At 41.8% G+C, this 22,713-nt stretch overlaps 1 protein-coding gene across 2 annotated transcripts in view; it reads right to left on the bottom strand.

Moving 5' to 3' along the window:
* Nucleotides 1-22,713, bottom strand: part of STS (steroid sulfatase) — a 90,629-nt gene that overhangs the window by 48,610 nt on the left and 19,306 nt on the right. For both annotated transcript variants that reach the window (XM_081907624.1, XM_081907623.1), the window contains exon 6: nucleotides 17,873-18,009. In XM_081907624.1, the coding sequence (XP_081763750.1) occupies nucleotides 17,873-18,009 (137 nt within the window). The remainder of the gene's footprint in view (nucleotides 1-17,872; nucleotides 18,010-22,713) is intronic.

The raw sequence follows: 22,713 nt of genomic DNA, 5'->3' as shown, positions 1-22,713 counted from the left end.
CAATAAGCAACACTTTCCACATCAGCTTTTTCATATATATCTATTTTAACGCGAAAAGAGAAACACTCTGTAGCTGGTTGATATGGATCCACAAGAGCTAGATGGATCTCTCTGTAATTGATCAGGCAGATTTGATGTCTGGAAGTGTATCTTGCTCCCATTAGTGTTCAGTCAAATTCAGGCTTGTATGCATTAGACCTGTCATTTATATGTATGGAATTTACCTATTTATTTAGGTTTTTATTCTGCTCTGGTTTCTTACAATTGGTTTTAATGTTTATACTATTGTGTGAGTCACTTTGGGTTACTTTGTGGAAAAGACGACAAATAAAAACAATAAATAACAAATAATAATCCAGGTGCTGAGGAAAAGGTGTAGGATGAAATTCCTTCCCTGAATGGAGATCATTACATCTCCTTAGCAGCGATGCTGTTGCCAATACAGTGGTACCTCGGGTTAAGTACTTAATTTGTTCTGGAGGTCCATACTTAACCTGAAACTGTTCTTAACCTGAAGCACCACTTTAGCTAATGGAACCTCCTGCTGCTGCCGCGCCGCCAGAGGACAATTTCTGTTCTCATCCTGAAGCAAAGTTCTTAACCTGAAGCAATATTTCTGGGTCAGCGGAGTCTGTAACCTGAAGCGTATGTAACCTGAAGCATATGTAACCTGAAGTACCACTGTATTGGCTTGGCCATAACATACTAGTAGGGATGGGAGAAACTGTCAGTTTTGGTTTCTCTTTGTTCTCATTCTTCGAATCTTAAATTCAGTTCTCCACATTTGCATATCTTATTCTTTTCTAAGTCCTTATGAACATTCATCAGCATTTTAACACAATTTTGTGCTAAAATGCTGGGGAATAGTCATGAGGACTATTGTTTCAGAAAGTGTGAATTAGGCAGATTTACCCTGAGGTACAAACTGACACAAATTTCTTTCACATCTCTACATTCTAGATATGTTACAGATGCGGAAAGAATAAATTGGTGAAGTATGACCTGTTCCGGACCTTAGTATTTCATGAAAAACAATCAAAGGGGAATTTATTGGCTTCTGTATTTGTTTTACCAATGGCCCCAGTAACACAAGAAAGAAGCAAGTGAACTGGTTATGATGCAGTAGAGTGAAGAATAAAAAAACAAAACCTGATAAAATGACAAGTTATTTTTAGAAACAATCATTTCTCATCTGTATTTGACATGTGACGACATTCAAAACTGCACATTTTGTTGCTCCTCAGAAATAGGTGTCATGAAAATAAGATAGAACTTGCCTCTCTATTTCCTTTGTGAAGACTGGGATGGGTGATTGAAGGACAAATAAGGCAATGTCTGCGTCTTTTAAGTGAAAATAAATCTAATGGGTGTTTTTATGATCATACTATATACAATGAGCTCAGAAGTATTGAGAGGTGACAGGTGGAATGAGCAACATTATAGAAATGTAATACATGAGCCAGTGTGATAAATGCATTACACACACACACACACACACAATAGGAATGCCCTTTAAGTGCTTTTACAACTCTTACTTACATGGCTGTGACACAATACCAGTAACAATATTCATAGTCCTATTGTAAATGTTTTATGTTCACTTAAAAATAAAAATAAAGTCATTTTACAAAGCGTGTTCTCATTAAAAAGAGAGCACGTGTTGCGGATGGGGCCAGACAAAACACCCACGGTTGCCCGCCAGGCTGATTCAAGGGGCTTGGATCAGATTGGTGGCTGGTGTTACTGGGGTAAATTTGATGTTGCCAATTTAGGGGTGGGATCAGTGGTTATTTAAGCAAGGTCCACAGCATGTTCCTTTCTCTTTCGGTGTGGACACCGGATCACCCGCCCACCCTCCCGTGATTGGGCTTCCGCTTTGACCTTGCTATGCCTGTCATGGGGTCGTTCGCATTGGTGCGGGGGCCTGGTAGGAATTTTCCTTTTGGCTGATTAGTGTGTGCCAATTGGGTTTTGCCTACTGCGTAGCAGATCGTCACAACTTGTAAGGTTGGCGGTTAGGCATTGGTTAAATTGGTTGGTGGAGGGGTATGGATTGGCTGTGCCTGCCCTCCAATGCTGCTGCTGCACGGGAATTCCGTTAAAGGAATTCTGGGGCTTACCATCCCCTTGTCCAAACCCCTGGAATCGGGTGCGAGCCGCGTAAGACCCCAAGGAGCAAGCGGGGAGGAACTGAAGGGTCTGTGTCTCAGCCCCAGTTGCCCTGTTCTTGTTCCTCCACACTGACTCTCGCTGGAATCCGGGAGTCAGTGCTATCCCCCAAGGCGGGGGGGATAGCTAGTCATAACCAATGCCTAAGCAACCACTCACAATTTGTATGATAATAAAGTTGTGGCCAAAATTATGCCAAAAACCTTAAACAAAAATTATGTGTGATGTGTGAGTTATTGGGGTAGGGGTGTTTTGGGGGACCTCAGCACGCAACATGTACAATTGTGTAGATTTTAATGTATTTTGTTCATATGGCTCTTTCTCAAGAATAAATAGTTAAGGAAGCTCTCTGTCAGCGATAGCACAATCGTTGTATAATAACCTATACAGGTTACTAAGAAGTAATTCCCACTGACTTCAGTTGGGCTTGCCCCCGGGGGAGTGGGCATGGATTGTTTGCAGACTAAGAGAAATTCTCACATTTCAAATCACAAAGGAATTGCTTTCTGAAAAAGTACAGTCACATACTCTTCCTGTCACTATGAAGATGTCAAAATAGGTTTGAAGCGGGTACAACCCAGAACTTTCTCTCCAAAGCCTGGTACTTCACTTCCACCTGCTGAAGTAAAGAGGACTATAGTTTTGCCCAACAAGGGAGAGAAAAGAGGCTATCCTGCATGGGGAAAAACATATAGGAAAAGCTGCGGCCAGCGGCAGCTGGTGTTTGTTGAAACTAGTAGGGTAGAAGGCAGATAGCCCAACAAAACACACACAAAAAAACAGTTTCAGCAAGGAAAAATAGCAGAAATGGGTTCAACACAGAAGCTAAAACCAAAAAGCTCATGTAGCAGAGCCTTTCATAACTTTCATATTGCTGTTCTCAAGCCTCTTCCCAGTGTCTTCCCCTGTTCACTCTGCTCAAACCTCTGTCATTGTTTAAAATTGCCACTTGTTTCTGCTCAATTTCCCCAATCCCTGCTTTAGTCAAACGTCTATTGATGTTTAAAGCTGCCACTTTCTTTTCAATTTCCTCCACCTGTTTTAATTAAACTTCTGCCGTTGTTTTAAACCAGCACTTTCCCCTCTATGGTTCTCCCTCCTCACTCCCATACCGTGACCACTAGTGTTGTGCAGTCTGCTTTCTCTTTTGCTCCCTTATTCCACCCTGACTTCATGCAAATTCAGGATTGTGGTGCAGTATAACAAATTGTCCAATGAGAGCTGTTCAATGACAGCTTTCCATCTTTCCATATTATGGTGGTAGTGGTGGTGGGGACCATCAAGGATATATTTATGAATATATATGATACTGACATAAAATGCTCGCCCCTGTCTTTTCTTGTATTTCATCTTGTTTTTCCTCCCTTGTTTTTATTAGATTAACACTTTTTTAGTTACAAATGCTATCTACGTTCTAAAGTATAAAACTTAAAATGAATATAGATAAGACCAAATGCAAATTTGAAGGAATAAGTGTTAGATGTGGCAGTTGTGTTATTCCATCCGTGAATAGCACGTATTCTTCAGCAAAAATTCTGAAAACAAAAAAGTTGCAAATCTCTCTCCCCCTCCTCACACACACACCCTATGTGAGCAAGGCACACATCATGAAGGACACAATTCACTGAGTAAACAAGTTGTGACGTTGAGATTTTCCTTTGAGTAGTTAGCCCATGATTTAAATATCTCAAACTGGAGCACATTCTACTAAATTATGGTTCTATTAATTACTAGATATATTAGTGGAGTGGGTTGGTTATTTAAAAGTTTGACTTTGATGTCAGTAATAGAAGTAAGTGTTAAAGTCCACTTACATCCCTTCTCAAAGCGCTGAAGGAGAAAATATCATTCCTGCAGTCTCTTTAAATCCTACTTCACATTTGCTTAAATTATGACGAGGTAGCAGACCTGCAGGTGCTGTTTCATGAAAAGTCTCTTTGTGCCCGAATTTCATTAATTTTTAGAGTGAAGAACTGTGACACAATAGAACCTAAAGAGGCCTCTGGGATGGCTTGGAGAATGTTTCACTTTTACATTATTATCCAAGGAAGAAATGTAATACACTCAAAAATACACCTAGATACATTCAAAGATTGGACTGGAGGAAGAAAACACCACAGAGTCCGACATTCTGCTGCAAGCCCAGATCATCTAACCACTGGCCCTTCTCACAACAATCTATATCAAAGATGTTGGCACAAAGGTAGAGCAGGTGCAATTCAGAAAGGTGTCCATAGGCCAAGTTACTCTATAGCCTCATTCTGAGATAAATGATCTGACCTTAATGGATTGTGAGTGAGCTTCAGATTCTTGCACTCACACCTACTCTCTCCACCTCTGGTGCAGCTCTAAGTGAGAGCTCAGAATGTTTTGCTGCAATCTTCAGTTCACATTAGCTTAGGGTTTGTACATAGTGCTAAACTATGACTAGTTTAAACTAGATTCTATTGATACAAGCTAGCTTCATATAAACCGTAGTTTGAAGTTGGCTTCCTTCAACCATAGGTAAGAGTAACCATAGTTTGTCCAGATTCTGATATAATGCTCCGAAAGCCCTGCTCTAAAACTATTACAATAAAATAGCAATAGTTTACTATACTATTTTACAATAGCTACATTGAACAATAACTACATTAGTCTTCTTAACACAGTGCTTAAGTGCAAAGTGCACAGTTTTCTTTGTGGGCAAAATGATTAATGCATTTAGGACTCCTTCCAGTAGCACCTTAGAGACCAACTAAGTTTGTTATTGGTATGAGCTTTGATTTCTAAGGTGCTACTGGAAGGAAATTTTTTATTTTGTTTCGACTATGGCAGACCAACACAACTACCTACCTGCATTTAGGACTAGAACAATGGAAGGCACCACACTGAGCCGCATGAAATGGAAGTCCATGGTATCTGAAGAAGTGTGCATGCACACAAAAGCTCATACCAATAACAAACTTAATTGGTCTCTAAGGTGCTACTGGAAGGTATTTTTTATTTTGTTTTGACTATGGCAGACCAACACGGCTACCTACCTGCATTTGGGATTCTTTGTGTGTCAAATCAATGAACAACAGAGTTGAAAGGGATCCTGAGGATCATCTAGTCCAACCCCCTGTAGTGCAGGAAAATGCAGTTTCCACATATGGGGATTGAACCTGCAACCTTGACATTATCAGCACCATGTTCTGACCAACTGAGCTATTTTGTTGGCCCATTTAAATCCTTACTATCATTATGCACTTTGTGGAACTGCCTAGAGATTGGGGCGTTCCTGGGAAATAACCACCCACAGACCTAAGACTATGACACAGAGACAGGATGGGGAAGGGGGGGAAAGGCTACCTTTCTAAATGGCACCTCTATCTGCATGCTAAGAATAAGAAAGGCAAATTTCCTTAAGCCCAGCACTGATACAGAAGAACTACTGACGCTTAAATACTTCATTTTCATGCAAGAACTTTCTAGCTAAAAATGTGTTGAGGCATCAGCTGCTGTAAACAAAAACTTAACATATTCAGATGTATGCACTTGAAGTAGAGAGGAAAGATGAATATGTGCCAAAGATGAGGAACCTCTGGCCCCCAAGATGTTGTAGGAATGAAACTTCTAGCATCCCTGACCACTGGAGCTGTTGCGGAGTCCTGGAGTCAAACAACATCTGGAAGGCATGTTCCTCATCCCTGATATATACAGATGAGTTCAGTCCTGTGCATATGGAAAGGGGAAAGATATACCAAGCAAAGTTAAAATACCAGAGCTTGGAATTATGGCCAGTAAGGTTTTTCAATGCACCATAGCACTGGAAGTTGATGAGAAGCACATACTAAAATTATTTCTTCTTCAATGCTATTTGATGCACATAAGCTCTAGTACTGATCCCCCCCCCCCAGTGGAAAGGTTTGTGGTTTCATCTACTCTGAAGTATCTCTTGAAGAATCAAGAGGAATTACAGGCGGGAAGATGGACAGTGCTTTTGAAAGGAAAGTACAGTGAAGAAATGTCCTTGAGTATGGCAATCTCCTTATGAGATTGGAAGACGGCAGGATAATTGCAACACAGAGGCAGCTCACTGGGACGTTTCTCAAGGGAGACACTGGCTCCAATAGCAGAACCAGTATCATGGATCTCCTTTTCTGCAACTGGACCAATGGCTTCAAGTGACAAGAAAGGAGATTCCGACTAAACATCAGGAGGAACTTTCTGACAGTAAGAGATGTTGGAAAGTGGAACAGACTCCTGTGAGAGGTGATGGACTCTCCTTCCTTGGAGGTTTTTAAGCTGAGGATGGATGGCCATCTGTCATGTATGATCTACTTGACCTTCCTGCATTGCAGGGAGATGGAATTGATGACCCTTGGGGTCCCTGCCAACTCCACAGTTCTGTGATTCAGCACAATTTCTTTTAAACTGGCAGTGTTTTAGCAGGCCAAAGTTTACACCACTCTTCCCCTCACTGTCCTCTTGAGAAGGCACATAAAGGCTCCTCTACACATAAGTCAAAATTAGTTGTTCTTAAGATTTGCCCCCAAAGACATGACCTTCCCAGCTTAGGTTGTCCATTTCTTCCATGATTAGAACCTGTCAAGGAACAGAAACCCCAACTACAACACAAACCTCTGGAAAATACAACCCTTTCTTCGGTGGTTGCTTTTCAGGTTTCTAAATCATAAATGTCAGCATCTTTGCATGCAAATCGCTGATAAACAGAAGAAATCAGTTTAGCAAAGCTTCCTCTGCCTCCAGCCTGTATAATTCTGTATAAGAATCAATGGAGAAAGTGCTGGCTGCTCCTGTGTTTCCATGAATGTGTCATGGCTCCTTGCGTATTAGAGCAGGGATGGGGAACCTATTAGCCTCCAGGTGGACTACAACTCTATCATACCTGGTTATGGTGAGAAAGGTGAATTCAAGAAGATCTTACATTAATTTCTTGTTAAGTCATGACAACACTGAGCCTACTGACATAATGAAGGCATCCTGTGCACGTCACAGTTATTTATTTAGGAGGTCATCTATTACGATCCTTATTTATCTCAAAGCAAGCAGCATGCACTGAGCAGTCCTCCATAGGTCTAATATGTGGTCTTATATGTGGCCTAATACACAGTGGCACCCAAACTGACTATCAATATGCAACAGAAAACACCCACAGGGGATGTTCACCAATGAGGATACCCACAGTATTACAAGGTAATACAGAGATGGGGAAGCAGGTTGAATATTTATTGTTGCAATCGCTGTGTAATACATATTTGTTGTGTGTATATCTAGAAATAAGATTCTGCTTTGAATATGCAAACAACTTATCCAATATTTCTACAATTTATGGAATCTTGCTGCTAGTTTACATCCCACCTCCCTATTTTTCCTTATCACTTTCGTTACCATCAATGTGTAACTCTGGTGAAGAAACTGTGGCCAGCTTTTGTGTTTCCCTCCCTTAATTTGCCCTTCTGTTCACAGAGGTGCCGGCACTGTTGCATCTCTGCCTTGCACTACACTGCCCTATTAGCTTTGTATATCTTAATGCTGTTAAGACACTTGAAGCTTGTTCTGTACTTGCCATCTGTATACAATGCAAGCTGTGAATGAATCTCTTTGCAGACATTGTTAAGAAGAAGAAGAAAACGGAGCCTAATTATGAATTCCCCTCTCGGGAGTCTCACATTGCTGAAGGTAAACTTTGCTCTCTGTCTTTCTGGTTGACATTTGGATTTAGGAAGCAGCAAGAAGCAGCAATAGATTTAGCTGCATTCAGTTTCTTATCTGCCAAAGCACTCCAACATATGTGCTAAAGGATTTGGTTGCAGGAGTGATGGTGACACTCCAGCAGATATTGGCCAAGCTTCTCTACCATCACAGAGGGCAGCCAATATGATCTAGGGAAGAAGGAGTAGGAAAGAAATGGACTTCATAAAGAAGACAGCAGAAGTCTAGGTAGGCAGAAGCATGCCTTCCACATATTTTCCAGATAGAAATAAGGAGATGCTCGTTGTACCAGATTTATCCGTATACCAAGAGTCACTTTGCATACTCCAACTGGTCCAGATTGCTCCCAGGAGATCTTTCAGGACAACACTACTCACCTTAGGGGAGCATGGCAGCTACTGCTATATGGATGTTGGGTTAGTATGTGTGTTGGCAGGTGACAACATCAGGATTGTGTGGAAAAATAACAGAAAGATGCTGCCATTGCTGAAGTAGCAGCGAACCAACAACAACATATTATTTATACCCTGCCCATCTGGCTGGGCTTCCCCAGCCATTCTGGGTGGCCTCCAACAAAATATTAAAATACAGCAATGCATCAAACATTAAAAGCTTCCCTAAACAGGGCTGCCTTCAGATGTCTTCTAAAAGTCTGGTAGCTGTTGTTCTCTTTGACATCTGATGGGAGGGCGTTCCAAAGGCGGGTGCCTGTACCAAGAAGGCCCTCTGCCTGATTCCCCGTAATTTGGCTTCTTGCAGTGAGGGAACCGCCAGAAGGCCCTCGGCGCTGGACCTCAGTGTCCGGGTGGAACGATGGGGGGTGGAGACGCTCCTTCAGATATACTGGAACGAGGCTGTTTAGGGCTTTAAAAGTCAGCACCAACACTTTGAATTGTGCTCAGAAACGTACTGGGAGCCAATGTATGTCTTTCAAGACCGGTGTTATGTGGTCTCGGCGGCCACTCCCAGTCACCAGTCTAGCTGCCGCATTCTGGATTAGTTGTAATAATAATAATAATAATAATAATAATAATAATAATAATAATAATTTATTTATACCCTGCCCATCTGGCTGGGCTTCCCCAGCCACTCTGGGTCACCTTCAAAGGTAGCCTCACGTAGAGCACATTGCAGTAGTCCAGGCAAGAGATAACCAGAGCATGCACCACTCTGGCGAGGCAGTCCGCAGGCAGATAGGGTCTCAGCCTGCGTACCAGTTGGAGCTGGTAAAAAACTGCCCTGGACACAGAATTGACCTGCACTTCCATAGACAGTTGTGAGTCCTAAATGACTCCCAGGCTGTGCACCTGGTTTTTCAGGGGCACAGTTACCCCATTCAGGACCACGGAATCCTCTACACCTCTGCTCCTCTGATCTCAGTTTTCTATCCCCCCCCCTTTCAAACATATGTGAAGCTGCTAAACTCTGTCTGAAACATCAACTCTGACTGACAGCACCAGCTGATCAAGTTCTGCCCCAGCCCTCCCACAAAATATCTTTTGAAATAGTGATGCTGGAGATTTGAACCTGTGACCTTCTGTATGCAAAGCACATACTTCTCCATAGTGCTAAGTAGCATACTTTCATCCTCTAATGACAAGGGATTTGGCAGCTATATGTGTGTTGCTTCTTGCAAACTATCCACAAAAAGCTGCTCATGTATTGCTTTATCTTCCTCGCCAATCCTTGACAGAAATAGACCTTGCACAATCTTGGACATATTTTTGGGAAGGTCACATTACTTGGTTGTCACACCGCTGACTTTATTGCTGTACCTCGAAGCCAAATATGCACCACTTATGCCTCATGCATTTCAAAGCTCTCTTAAAGGAATGCTGTGCATTTTACAAGACAGGCAGATTTGAGATGGGACAAGTCATCCCAAATCACTGGTATTATATTAGTTTTATGTGATCTGATCATTTTGCTTTAAGGCATATAGTTCAAATACATCTTACTCTTTTCCCCAATAAACATCTATGCATGAACAGATTGATTACTATAGTTGGTTCTCTGTACAGGGCACAATTTCCTCAGATGGACAATGAGTAGCCTACAGGATGTACCATAGAACACATATGTGTTCTCCGCAATCTGAAGAATCCTTGTGTGCTGACTGAAAGGAGAAAGAGCTTTTCTGAGTAAAAATCCTCAGCAATGGGAATGGAGCAATCGGAATCTAATTTTCCAGAGATGGCAACAATTAATTGTTGATGGCCTTTCAGCCGATTCCCTGGTGGCCCGCTGGAATGTGGAGTTAACCAGGGCTATTGACTGTTTGGCTCCGAAGCGCCCTCTCCGATTGCATGGAGCCCGGAGAGCCCCATGGTTTTCCATGGATCTGAGGGCAATGAAACAATCGTTGAGACGGCTAGAGCGCCGGTGGCGCATAACTCATTCCGAATCTGACCGGACACAGGTTAGAGCTCAACGTCGAGCCTACCAAGTGGCGATAGCGACGGCGAAGAAGACTTTCTTCACCGCCTCTATTGCATCTGCAGAAAACAGCAGCAGGAGACTTTTTCAGGTGGTTCACAATTTAGCGGAACCACCTGCAACATCAGGGCCCAGTACGGGCCACATGTTCTCCTGCAATGATTTTGCAAAGTTTTTTGCAGATAAAATCGCTCAGATTCGGGAAGAAGTAGACTCCACCGTGGGAGCAGGGCCGGGGCGGGAGAGTGCTAGAGTCCTGTCTAGTCAAGTTGTGTGGGATCAATTCCAATCTGTTACCTCCGAGGATGTGGACAGGCTGCTTGGACGAGTGAAGCCAACCACCTGTCTCCTGGATCCTTGCCCATCCTGGCTTATAAAAGCTAAACGGGAAGGACTGGGTGATGGGCTTCGTGGGGTGGTGAATGCTTCCCTCCATGAGGGAGCCTTCTCAGACCCGCTGAAAGAGGCGGTTATTAAACCGCTTCTTAAAAAAACATCTTTAGATGCGGCCACGATGGCCAATTATCGCCCAGTCTCAAACCTTCCATTCTTGGACAAGGTGATTGAGCGAGTGGTTGCTGAACAACTCCAGGCACACCTGGAAGAAGCGGACCATTTGGATCCCTTCCAGTCGGGATTCAGGCCTCATCATGGGACTGAAACTGCCTTGGTCGCACTGGTTGATGATCTCCGGCGGGCTAGGGACAAAGGTGAGAGCTGTTTCCTAGGTCTGCTGGATCTCTCAGCGGTGTTTGATACCATCGACCATAACATCCTTCTGGACCGTCTTGAGGGGCTGGGAGCTGGGGGCACTGTCATACAGTGGTTCCGCTCCTTCCTCCTGGGCCGTGTTCAGAAAGTGGTGGTGGGGGATGAGTGTTCAGACCCCTGGGCTCTCACTTGTGGGGTGCCTCAGGGTTCTGTCCTCTCCCCCATGCTTTTCAACATTTACATGCAGCCACTGGGAGAGATCATCAGGAGGTATGGGCTAGGTGTTCATCAGTATGCAGATGATACCCAGCTCTACCTCTCTTTTAAATCAGAACCAGTGAAGGCGGTGAAGGTCCTGCGTGAGTGTCTGGAAGCAGTTGGAGGATGGATGGCAGCTAACAGATTGAGGTTGAATCCTGACAAGACAGAAGTACTGTTTTGGGGGGACAGGAGACGGGCAGGTGTGGAGGATTCCCTGGTCCTGAATGGGGTAACTGTGCCCCTGAAGGACCAGGTGCGCAGCCTGGGAGTCATTTTGGACTCACAGCTGTCCATGGAGGCACAGGTCAAATCTGTATCCAGGGCAGCTGTGTACCAGCTCCATCTGGTATGTAGGCTGAGACCCTATCTGCCTGCAGACTGTCTCGCCAGAGTGGTACATGCTCTGGTTATCTCCCGCTTGGACTACTGCAATGCGCTCTACGTGGGGCTACCTTTGAAGGTGACCTGGAAACTACAACTAATCCAGAATGCGGCAGCTAGACTGGTGACTGGGAACGGCCGCCCAGACCATATAACACCGGTCTTGAAAGACCTACATTGGCTCCCAGTATGTTTCCGAGCACAATTCAAAGTGTTGGTGCTGACCTTTAAAGCCCTAAACGGCCTCGGTCCAGTATATCTGAAGGAGCGTCTCCTCCCCCATCGTTCTGCCCGGACACTGAGGTCCACCTCCGAGGGCCTTCTGGCGGTTCCCTCACTGCGAGAGGCCAAGTTACAGGGAACCAGGCAGAGGGCCTTCTCGGTAGTGGCGCCCGCCCTGTGGAATGCCCTCCCATCAGATGTCAAAGCGATAAACATCTACCTGACATTCAGAAGACATCTGAAGGCAGCCCTGTTCAGGGAAGTTTTTAATATGTGACATTTCAGTGTATCTTTTATCTTTGTTGGAAGCCGCCTAGAGTGGCTGGGGAAACCCAACCAGATGGGCGGGGTATAAATAAATAAATAAATTATTATTATTATTATTATTATTATTATTAATTCTACAGATATCAGCAACAAACTAATATTTGCAAAAATTTGTACAGTACACGTATTATTGTTTTCCTAGTTCAACATATATGTACTTCCAATTCATGCTAACAGAATCAGATTTAGAAATGGAGGCAGTGAGAGATTTTACTTTCTTGGACTCCATGATCACTGCAGATGGAGACAGCAGCCCTTAAATTAAAAGACGCCAGCTTCTTGGGAGAAAAGCAATGACAAACCTAGACAGCATCTTAAAAAGCAGAGACATCACCTTGCTAACAAAGGTCCGTATAGTAAAAGCTATGGTTTTCCCAGTAGTGATGTATGGAAGTGAGAGCTGGACCATAAAGAAGGCTGATCGCTGAAGAATTGATGCTTTTGAATTATGGTGCTGGAGGAGACTCATGAGAGTCCCATGGACTGCAAGAAGATCAAACCTATCAATTATTTATTTATTTATTTATTTACAAATTTCTTGTTTTACAGAAGTATGTGTAATGTCTCTCGTATTTTTTCCATGTAACATTTTTACAAAACAGTTTCATTTGTTGAGGCATGGGGGGGGAAGGGGGGAAAAGATGGGCGAAGGTGGGGTCGGGTGACGATGTTTCTAGTTTGCTTAATGTATGTAGGGTTTGGTGTCAGCGTTGCTCGTTCAGGTTCTCTGCTGCTCATTTGTATTTCTTTGGTGGTGAGAGAGGTTGGGGTTGGCCTAGGGTGTGGTTGTTTGTTTGTGATTGGCTGTTGTGATATTTTTTTTCATGTGTGAGTGGGGTGGGTGGGTGTTTTGGATCAGGTTAGCCATATTGATTTGTATGCTGTTGGTGGATTATTGTCATTGTCTTATTGGGCTGTGTATGTGATAAAGGGGAGCCATTCTGAAGGAAATCAGCCCTGAGTGCTCACTGGAAGGACAGATCGTGAAGCTGAGGCTCCAATACTTTGGCCACCTCATGAGAAGAGAAGACTCCCTGGAAAAGACCCTGATGTTGGGAAAGATGGAGGGCACAAGGAGAAGGGGACGACAGAGGATGAGATGATTGGACAGTGCTCTTGAAGCTACGAACATGAGTTTGACCAAACTGCGGGAGGCAGTGGAAGACAGGAGTGCCTGGCATGCTCTGGTCCATGGGATCACGAAGAGTCGGACATGACTAAATGATTAAACAACAACAACAAAACCTGCCGAGTACAGAGTCTCATGGGTGCCACAACTATGATGTAGAAGGGAAGGTGGGGTGGGCACCAAATTTGACTGTTGCACAGGGCACTGCTGAAATTTGAGCTATGAACTTCTGCAATAATGCTGGGGAGAAATGTAAGAGCAATGAGTTTTCAGAACACATCTTCCCCACCCTCATGAAGCACATAATGTTTTTCCAGGAAATGCTCACTGAACCATTCAGTAGTACAGTCCAAAGAAGCATCAGGTTCTGGAAGCATGCACAGGATTGCAAAGGTTCTGTATTTTTTTTTAAAAAAAAAGACCCATACTTTTACATTATTGATGCAGCAAAGTGAAGATTCAGTTTGTCCACTGTTTACAGATTAACTCAATTAACAAAAGCAAAGCTATGTCAAGAAGGAATCTTAAATACAATCCTCCACCCCCAAGCTCCGGTTCTTACAAAACAGCTTTGATGTTTTTGGCAGTATCATAATAGCTTGCTTTGATTCCCTTTACATGTCCTTAAAAAAAACCTCCAACTTTTAAAAGCAAATGTATGAATATATTTGTTAGGACATTATCACTGATGCAACCTGTCAGGAAAAAATAGCCTTGTATATCAAACTAGTTGACAGGCAAATTCTAACTTCAAGTTTCTGACGTTCAGAACTAAGATATCATTGGCTGTCCAAAGTTTATCCTTTTCTGCTGACTTGGATGCATGATGAATAAAGCCCTTAATGGTCTACAAGAATAGCTTTTGTTTCCCATGAAAGGGATTCCTCCAATTCACTTTTTCTGAACGTGGAACCATTGTTTATGTTCACTGTTAAGTTGATGCTGTGGAAAGGACTATCTCATGACTGCATGATCCCTATAATTCTTTAAATGTATGTGGGTGTTGTTGTTTGGAAAAAATCATTTAAAAAATGTAACTGTCAAATATCTTATGGTGTAAAGGTTCAAATGCTTTAAATAAAACAACAGGCCACAAATATTCAGAGGACCAGTACCATATTGCACAACCCAGAGGTGTAACTGCCATTGAAACAGTAGAAACACCTATAACACTGTCATATCTGCAAGCCTATCTGTCTATGACTTGCAGATTACATATCAGGTGGACAGCTGGCCTTCACAATGGATTCTACGTGCTTTACTGTTTTAGGTGGTTGATGGTACATTGGACCTGTAGCTGTGCACTGCTTCTAACCCCTGTACAAAAATCAGCATTCACAACATTTACAGATTGCACTCACTTGAATTTGGCCATTGCTATTCTTTGGGAAAAACTGAGCATGCTTGAGCAAAGGTGTTCAAGCTGACAGCTTTGCAATGGATACCACTGGGGCTGTCACAGACTTTAGCACTTTTAGAATAGATTATCACCATCAGAGACTGCTTAATCCTCTAGTTTCTCTCAGGGAATGAAAAGGAGGGAAAATGTATACCAGCAGAACAATGTCATGAGTGCTGCTACATAGTACACAAGTACGCTCATTTCTAGCCATAGAAATGTGGGTTTTTAAAGAAACAGATCTACAATCAATGAAAGTTTTAACCAAATATTAATGCAATGATGAATGACGGTATTGAGCAATAGTTATAGTCAAGTTACTTGCTCTTCAGTAGTCTTACAAGCAGGGCCAGATTTAGGTTTGATGAGGCCCTAAGATACTGAAGGTAAGGTAAAGGTAAAGTGACCTCTGACCATTAGGTCCAGTCGTGGCAAACTCTGGGGTTGCAGCGCTCATCTCATTTTATTGGCCGAAGGAGCCGGCATACAGCTTCTGGGTCATGTGGCCAGCATGACTAAGCCGCTTCTGGCGAACAAGAGCAGTGCACAGAAACGCCGTTTACCTTCCCGCCGGAGCGGTACCTATTTATCTACTTGCACTTTGACGTGCTTTTGAACTGCTAGGTTGGCAGAAGCAGGGATCGAGCAACGGGAGCTCACCCCATCGCGGGGATTCGAACCGCCGACCTTCTAATCGGAAAGTCCTAGGCTCTGTGGTTTAGCTCACAGCGCCACCCGCATCCCATACTGAAGGTAATGGGGCCCTTTATATGTCCAGCTGTCCTTGGTCAACAACAAATTGTTGCTGTTTTTTGTGTTGAATATATGAAATATGGTAATTTATGGACCTAATATATAAAGCCATTTGCACATGCAGAATGTAGGCACCTTATATATAGAAATGAGCAAACCAGTGATATTTTAGAGAGCAGGCAAGCAGTAGGGGCATTACTTACATCATAGGAGCCAACACAACACAAAACACTGTTGCTGTATGTAGGTTTTATTTTATTTGTTTTTTATCTTATATTTTGGAAATGTACATCCAGGTCTTTTTTACTTTGATTTTTTTGGGGGGGGGGCAAGAGAGTGGGGCCCTAAGCTACAGCTTGTTTAGCTTATACGTAAATGCGGCACTGCTTACAAGAGTCATTGTTTGATGACAGTAGCCTCACTTTTCAAACTATTTCAAATAGCAATTCATAAATGCCTTAACAGTCAGGGAGTGGGAACATCCATCATAGCTTTGGATATGTTGGTTTATTCCCTTCCAATTTATTGGTCATCTCATCACTCACTGGCTGTTTTCAATTGTATCAAAAAGTCTGAGCGTGTCTCTTGATTTGATAAATGACTATGCAAACAAAAAAGTGCCTCCCATTGTTTTCTGAACAATACAACTATTTGTTGGATTTGTTCAAGATTAATTGCTACCACAGTACTCAGTGATGTTATCAAATCTGCCCAGTATACATTTTTTACTATCACACATGCTACAGAGGAATTTCAAAATAAAAATAAAAATCAGTAAGCCTGAATGTTTGTGAGTGATATATTTCCACAATGAACTGGTATCATTACAATTTCTATGCCAAAACTGTAACTTGATTTTACAATGAAATGAAAGAATGCACACAGGTCCCTGTATTCAAAACCTTGCAGTATAGTTATGGGTTTACCTGAAAAACTGATAATGAGTGCCACTGCTTTCCTGACTAAAAAAGAATGAGCACCATAAACATATGAGTTACGAGAAGTTCTATGGTATTAGCCAACTAAATCCTGGAGAAATTATTGGTAAAATTACTGAATTCTGAGTGGTAGACCACTATTTCCTGTGTTTCAATAAAGATTACACAGTAATTTTGGGTAGAGCATCAATCCTCGTCATCTCCTATGTTCCTGCATCTTCCTACATTCCTATATTAATACTAGTTGCCATGAGAAAACTACATTCGTGGGGGGGGGGGGAGTGGGAACCATCACTGTAGCCTTGTATTGTTCTTGCAATTCATAAGCGGAAGTTTGGTGCTAAATTTGGACTAGAAATGTGAATGAGGTTGAACTCTGTACACTCGCAATCAGAGCGTGCCGTTTCAATGTTCCTTATAAAGCAGGCATCTACTGCAGAGGTGAAAGTCAGTTTGCGGTAATTTAATAAATATGGCATTGTTTACTGAAAATAATTTTGTACTTTGCTTTATTGAACCAGAAATGAGTTGGAGGTGAACGGGTGGGAGGAATGAAAGGTGAATATTATCTTTTAGTGTTGCTGCTCTTCAGCTTGATTGTTTCAAGCACGAACTTGTTTTCACAGATGATTACCTCTAGAAATGGAGAGTCGTTCCAATACGCTGACAAATAAATCAGGACCCTTTGCAGAAACGGGTAGATTAGCATTCCTTGGAAGCCTGGGCATTGCGAGACTTGGTGCCCTGAGCAATTTCTTGCTCTTTCTTGTTTGTCTTATGCCATCCTTTGTGAAAAGTCACCACTTGGTTGTTAGAATGCAAAATAATAACTAGCATTAACTAATGGATACAGTCTAGCAGAAGGAGAAGCACACTTAGCTGCCATTGATTTCAAAAGGGAACCAAGGCTGACAGTAGGTTTAGATGCTGCAAGTGCCGGCAAAGACCTGTGCAGTCTCTACCAGCTGGCTGCCAGTGTTTCATTTGTATGTGTGAAAAGGGATAAAGTTGGGAAGGCTGTAGCAAACAGATATTTTAGTGTGCACCACAGGAACTTTGGAACTCCCTGCCTATGGACATCAGGAAGTCACCTTCTCTGTACCTGCTTAAGATTCTTTGTTCAGGTGAGCCTGTTCAGACAAGTTCAGAAGCTGTCCTGTGTTTCTATCGGGTTTTAGTTTATTATTGATTTTAATTATTTTTCTAATATTCTGAATACTTGTTTTAACTGCTTTTTACTGATAATTTTATTGTTTTACTCTTTTCGTAAAAGCACTCTGACGTTTAATTATGACCAAAGGCTGTATACATGTTGTGAAATAAATACCGCTTGGAGAATTCTGACATATTAAGCAGTTTAGCAATGCTTTCAGATAAATAAATAAAAAAGCTACATATATTTCTAAAATGCAATTAACTCAGGTGATGTAAAGCCACATAACATACCTACACTCCAGTCCATTTCTTCCAGGGCATCTCCATATAATCCGTGTTTGCTTTTTCCTCTGAAAGCTTGGGATGCATAAAGAGCTGTATGGACCTGAGTGTAAGCCACAAAAAGAAGAAATGGTGCATTGGTGTTCCTGAAACAGAAAAAGAGAGAGGAGAGAATATAATATGCAGTGAATTGCAATACAAGGCATACATAAAAACAATTGCCACCCTTATACAAATAAAAAACAGCTTTTGGAGCTTTTCTCTTGGTCACCTTCTCTAGAGAATTGTTGGGTCATTCTGGTTCCACCATTCAGATATATTTGAGGTCATTTCTCTGTGACTTGACTCCCATTTATTTATTAATTTATATCCAACCTTTCCTCCCAAAGGAACCCAAAACAACAAGTTCCGTGCAACAAAATAAATGGCTTTCTCATTGTAAAACCATGTCCTCTAAAGTGTCAGGAGTGAGAACAATGATTCGTAACATATCCCTTCACTCGCACCGAGGATCAAGACCTGAATTTCTCACACCAGCCACCAGTGGAAGGGTTTCTTGCCTTGAGAATGCAGGGCATACATTTTGAAAATAAGTACATTTTATTAGTTGATAAAGATTCCAATCCAATACCCATAAGCCTTAGTGAAACCTGTTTCTGAGTAGACCTGTGTAGGATTGCACTATAAATCATAATAAACACAATACACAAACAATTACATGTTGCATAATTTGCCTTGTACAAAAAAATAATCTTATACATATTATCCAGACAGCGATGTTCCTGTCATCTTCCTTCCCATGCAAGAAGTTGTGACTGGGAATGGAAATGCTTAACTCTTGTCATCTACCACATAGTAATGAATCAAACAGAGATCTTGAGAGCCCAAAGCTAAAATTGCAAGACAGCAATCCCATTTCCCATGTAGTAGGACCAAATAACTAAGGCAGGTTGATTAAAAACAGTAGCAAAGGAGAAGTTATATCTCTTGCAACAGGCATCTAATGGGAACATAGGATTAGAGCGATAAATACAGGACAGGTACAAGTCACCACTTCTATTACAAATGCCCATTTTCAGGAGATAACAACCCCAGAAGCAATATAAAGGATGCCACTACAACACAGAGTTCTTACTCCAAGAACAGGTATCTAATCAATGGTTCATACCAATGGATTTAAAACCATTCACTGCTTTTGCTTTTTCAGTCTACCAGCACTGATTGACAGCTAGCTTTCAGGTAAAGAATCTCACCTATTAATATCCTTTCGATTAGAAAATCAGAGATGGCTATTTTTCTTACACCAAACCCTGGTGGGGATCATAACTGATTACCTCTTCTGTAACCTTGAAAATAGAATGGCACACCAGCTTGTAAGTGGGAGGGAGATTTGACAATAACAGTTAAAGTCCTGTTTTATTAACTGAAGCACTTCAGCAAACAGCTCCTTTGAAAATTTATTGCCATTCCCTTCTACACAATTTACCAAGACCTTCCTTTCTCAACACACCTTAAGTTTTATTCATTGAGGGGACAATAAAGTAAACTCTGAGCTTGAATAAAGAAAACATCATACACATTCATATGGCCATGAAACCTTAGAAGCCCAATACAACATTGTTTAACATATGAATAATTCTTCTTCATGGTGGTTAAATATATTCCTCTCTGTGTGTGTGTCACAGTTTTTGAGATAAAAAGAACCTGAGTAACCCCCCATCCTCCTTACTCATGTATGTCTTGTTTTATGGAAAGGAAAGAAGCATCAATAAGCTTGAAATGGAGTGGCCTCCATTAGCAATTGTTTACATTTACACCATACCTTTAAAGCACATTTAAAGTGCATTGCTTCCCATAAAGAATCCTGAGAACTGTATTTGTTAAGGGTTCTGAGAATTGTACCATTCTGGTGTCCAACATGGCACCTATTATTACCGTCCCAAAGCCTGAATGGAGGAAAGGAGCCTCCAAGCTGCTATTTCAGCAAGTAGACCAGTAAGAGAATTGGCAGCATAGGTTCGTTTCTTCAGCTGTTGCAGCAAGTATGCCTAGTGAGTGCCAGGCCTGTTGAAACTGGCGCCAGGCTTCCTTGAACCAAATAAAGGTGGTGTTACAACAGAGATTAGCAACTTACTTATCAAACCTTTATTAGGCATTATGCGAATAAAACCATAAAAGAGAAAATAACATATAAAGGCCTTGAAATATATATAAAAGGGCAGCAGTTGGCTACATACATATATATATATATACATATAGAGTCAATGGTTTTCTTTGTTAACCTGCTCCTTGGAGGACTGCTACCAAAAACTCGGCTACCCCCAACAACTCTTCTATTGAGACCTGCATTCCCTCAGGCATAATCTGCCAGGAGCCATATTGGTATCCTTATTAATATTACATTTCAATCTAGCATACTTCCTAAGGACACCAGACTGGTGAACAAAACAATACAAATAGAAATAAAATAAAAACAGTAAAAAAAAAAAATCCTGTTAATTTTTTTTGAAAAAGTCCAAAATCTGCAGATACATTCTGAATTCCACCTTAAATTGAATTTAAGGATCAAACTTTAAAGTTTGACCATTTCCCTTTTGATAAAATGTGAATTGGATTAAAATGCCTCATGATAAATACTTGGAGGCCTTGCAAGGGAGGGAAGTAAGTACTTGGAAAAAATGGATTTTGGGTCCACTGGTTATGGGTTAATGCAGATTTGTAGACTTATGGAATGCCTCTACCATGCCAACTGGAGGGTACCATAGGATGCTGTTGGTACACCTTCTCCTTGCTTGGGCTCCTCCTCTTCCTTACTGCTCCCCCTTCTCTTTATTTCTTTGCAAATGGGCTCAGTTGTCACCATGTCACATAGTAAGAAAATACATGGGGATCCTACTGCTCTCTCTGTTTCTTTCTCTCACTGGTAGAGGGCAGGTGAATAGGCAGAAATAGCAAAGCAGAAGAACAGCGGGCCAGGATATGGGACTTGCCAGGTTCCAATAATGCCCTCTCTGCATACCTATGTACTCATTTTGCACTCTTTAATTATGGAATTGCTTGTTATATACTATTATTTTAAAAGCTCATACCTCAAAAAGAAACGCTTTATGGCCTTCTCACTAGTAAACTACATATACTTGTAAGGAGTGCTATTTTTCTAGAAAAAGAGGCACCGGAACTCAAAATGGATGCCTCCCTTGTTCTCCTACAATGGCAATGGCGCCCACCTGAGAGGAGTTCCGGCAGGTTCCGGCTGAAAAAATGCCCTGCTTGTAACTATAAAACTGAAAAGTGTGCCATTTAAACAAAATATTATTCAAGCCAAAGAGAGTTTGATGTTGGTACAGCTCCCATTTTATAGCTTTAAGTGTGTCATATCAAAATGGCATTTAAAAGTAGGACTAAATTTAAACATGAGTGTAAAATAAAAACCTGAAGTGTCAGGAACAAATAAAAGCTGAGTTTTACTATCTTGTTCAAATATAGAATAGAAATGAGAAGAGCTTGGCTTCCATTCAAAGGTTAAGATTTATATATTTTTAAACAAAATAATTGTATGTCTCAGTTATCTATTCCTATGCAGAGTCATTTTTCTATGCCCTCAAACAGCTACATACATTTTTGACATTTACTTTTTCATCCCTATTTCACAGCCTTAAATCTTCAGATATACAGCATCAGAGAATGATATATGCTTTGCTATCCATGAGACTATAAACAGGCTTTGTCAGTCTCAAGCAAATGTCCAACTTTTCTTCTTCTTGCAAATGCACACACTCTCCATTCTCTATTATGCCACATATAAAACAAACGTTTCACTCATAATTCTTGTGGGCTACCCCACAGACGGTTTTCTAAGCTTTTGCCACACAAAATTTCAGAGAAATCAGAAGCTTCACCAATTTTTAAAAGAAAAGTGCTTAAGAAGCATTCTTTTTTTTCCATTTAGAGTTAGGTGAATGTGATTTTGTTTCTTTTTCTCCAAAAGTAGTGGCTCGTCATCCCAGTGCAGAAATGCACTGAGAAAACAATAGCTTCTAGACTAATTCGAAAGAAGTAAATTCCCTTTAAAAGTGGTAACATCTCCTAAAGACTGCTCTAGCAAGGCATGAGTGTCAAATGCACTGACTATAGTGTTAATTAAAATAATTAACACATGAGGGCTGCTGTCTTTACACCATTAACCACTTGTAAATTGAAATTAATGTGCTATATAGATAGAAAATAATAAGTTCTGTTGGATATAACTGGGACTCATGTATATCTCCTTTGTCTTCCTTTTTAGAGAGGTGCTCACTTTAGTAAAATGCATCTTTACTGTCAGGGAACTGACATCAGAGCCAGAAGTGGAGGCAGGGCTCCCAAGCGATGCCGGAGAAGGGCCAAGCAGGGAGAGAGGGAACTCATCGGCTGGGGAAGGAAATCAGCGTAACACCAGGAATAAAGGGGGGCGGATGGGGGAATCGGAGAGGGGGCTCCAGGACTCCTCACCAGAGACCAGCGGGGAGAGCACAGGTCCTCCGCTACCCACAGCCACCCTGCACAGAAGACTTCCGCGCAGGGAAAGTAGGCGTAGACTTGGCGTCAAAGAACTTCTTTGCTGTAAGAAGTTCAAGAAACGCCCACTGACGGATTCTGCTAGCGACTGAACAGCCACGAAGTGAAGGGCTGTCCAGCCAGGAAAGGTTTAACCTGGCTACCTAGCCAGGAGTGGCGGCAACTTACGCACAAGCAACCCCATATAACCATTACATTCACCATGCTAGTTTCTAGCAGCCAGCCCAGCTTGGGGCCATACCTGGAGTATATGCTTTGCATGCAGAAGACCCCAGGTTCAATGCCTAGCAAAA

Source organism: Podarcis melisellensis, assembly GCF_964234715.1.
Source record: "Podarcis melisellensis genome assembly, chromosome: 4".
In the NCBI taxonomy this organism is placed as follows: Eukaryota; Metazoa; Chordata; class Lepidosauria; order Squamata; family Lacertidae; genus Podarcis; species Podarcis melisellensis.
The sequence above is the reverse complement of the archived record's forward strand: the minus strand, read 5'-3'. Positions and strand labels throughout refer to the sequence as shown.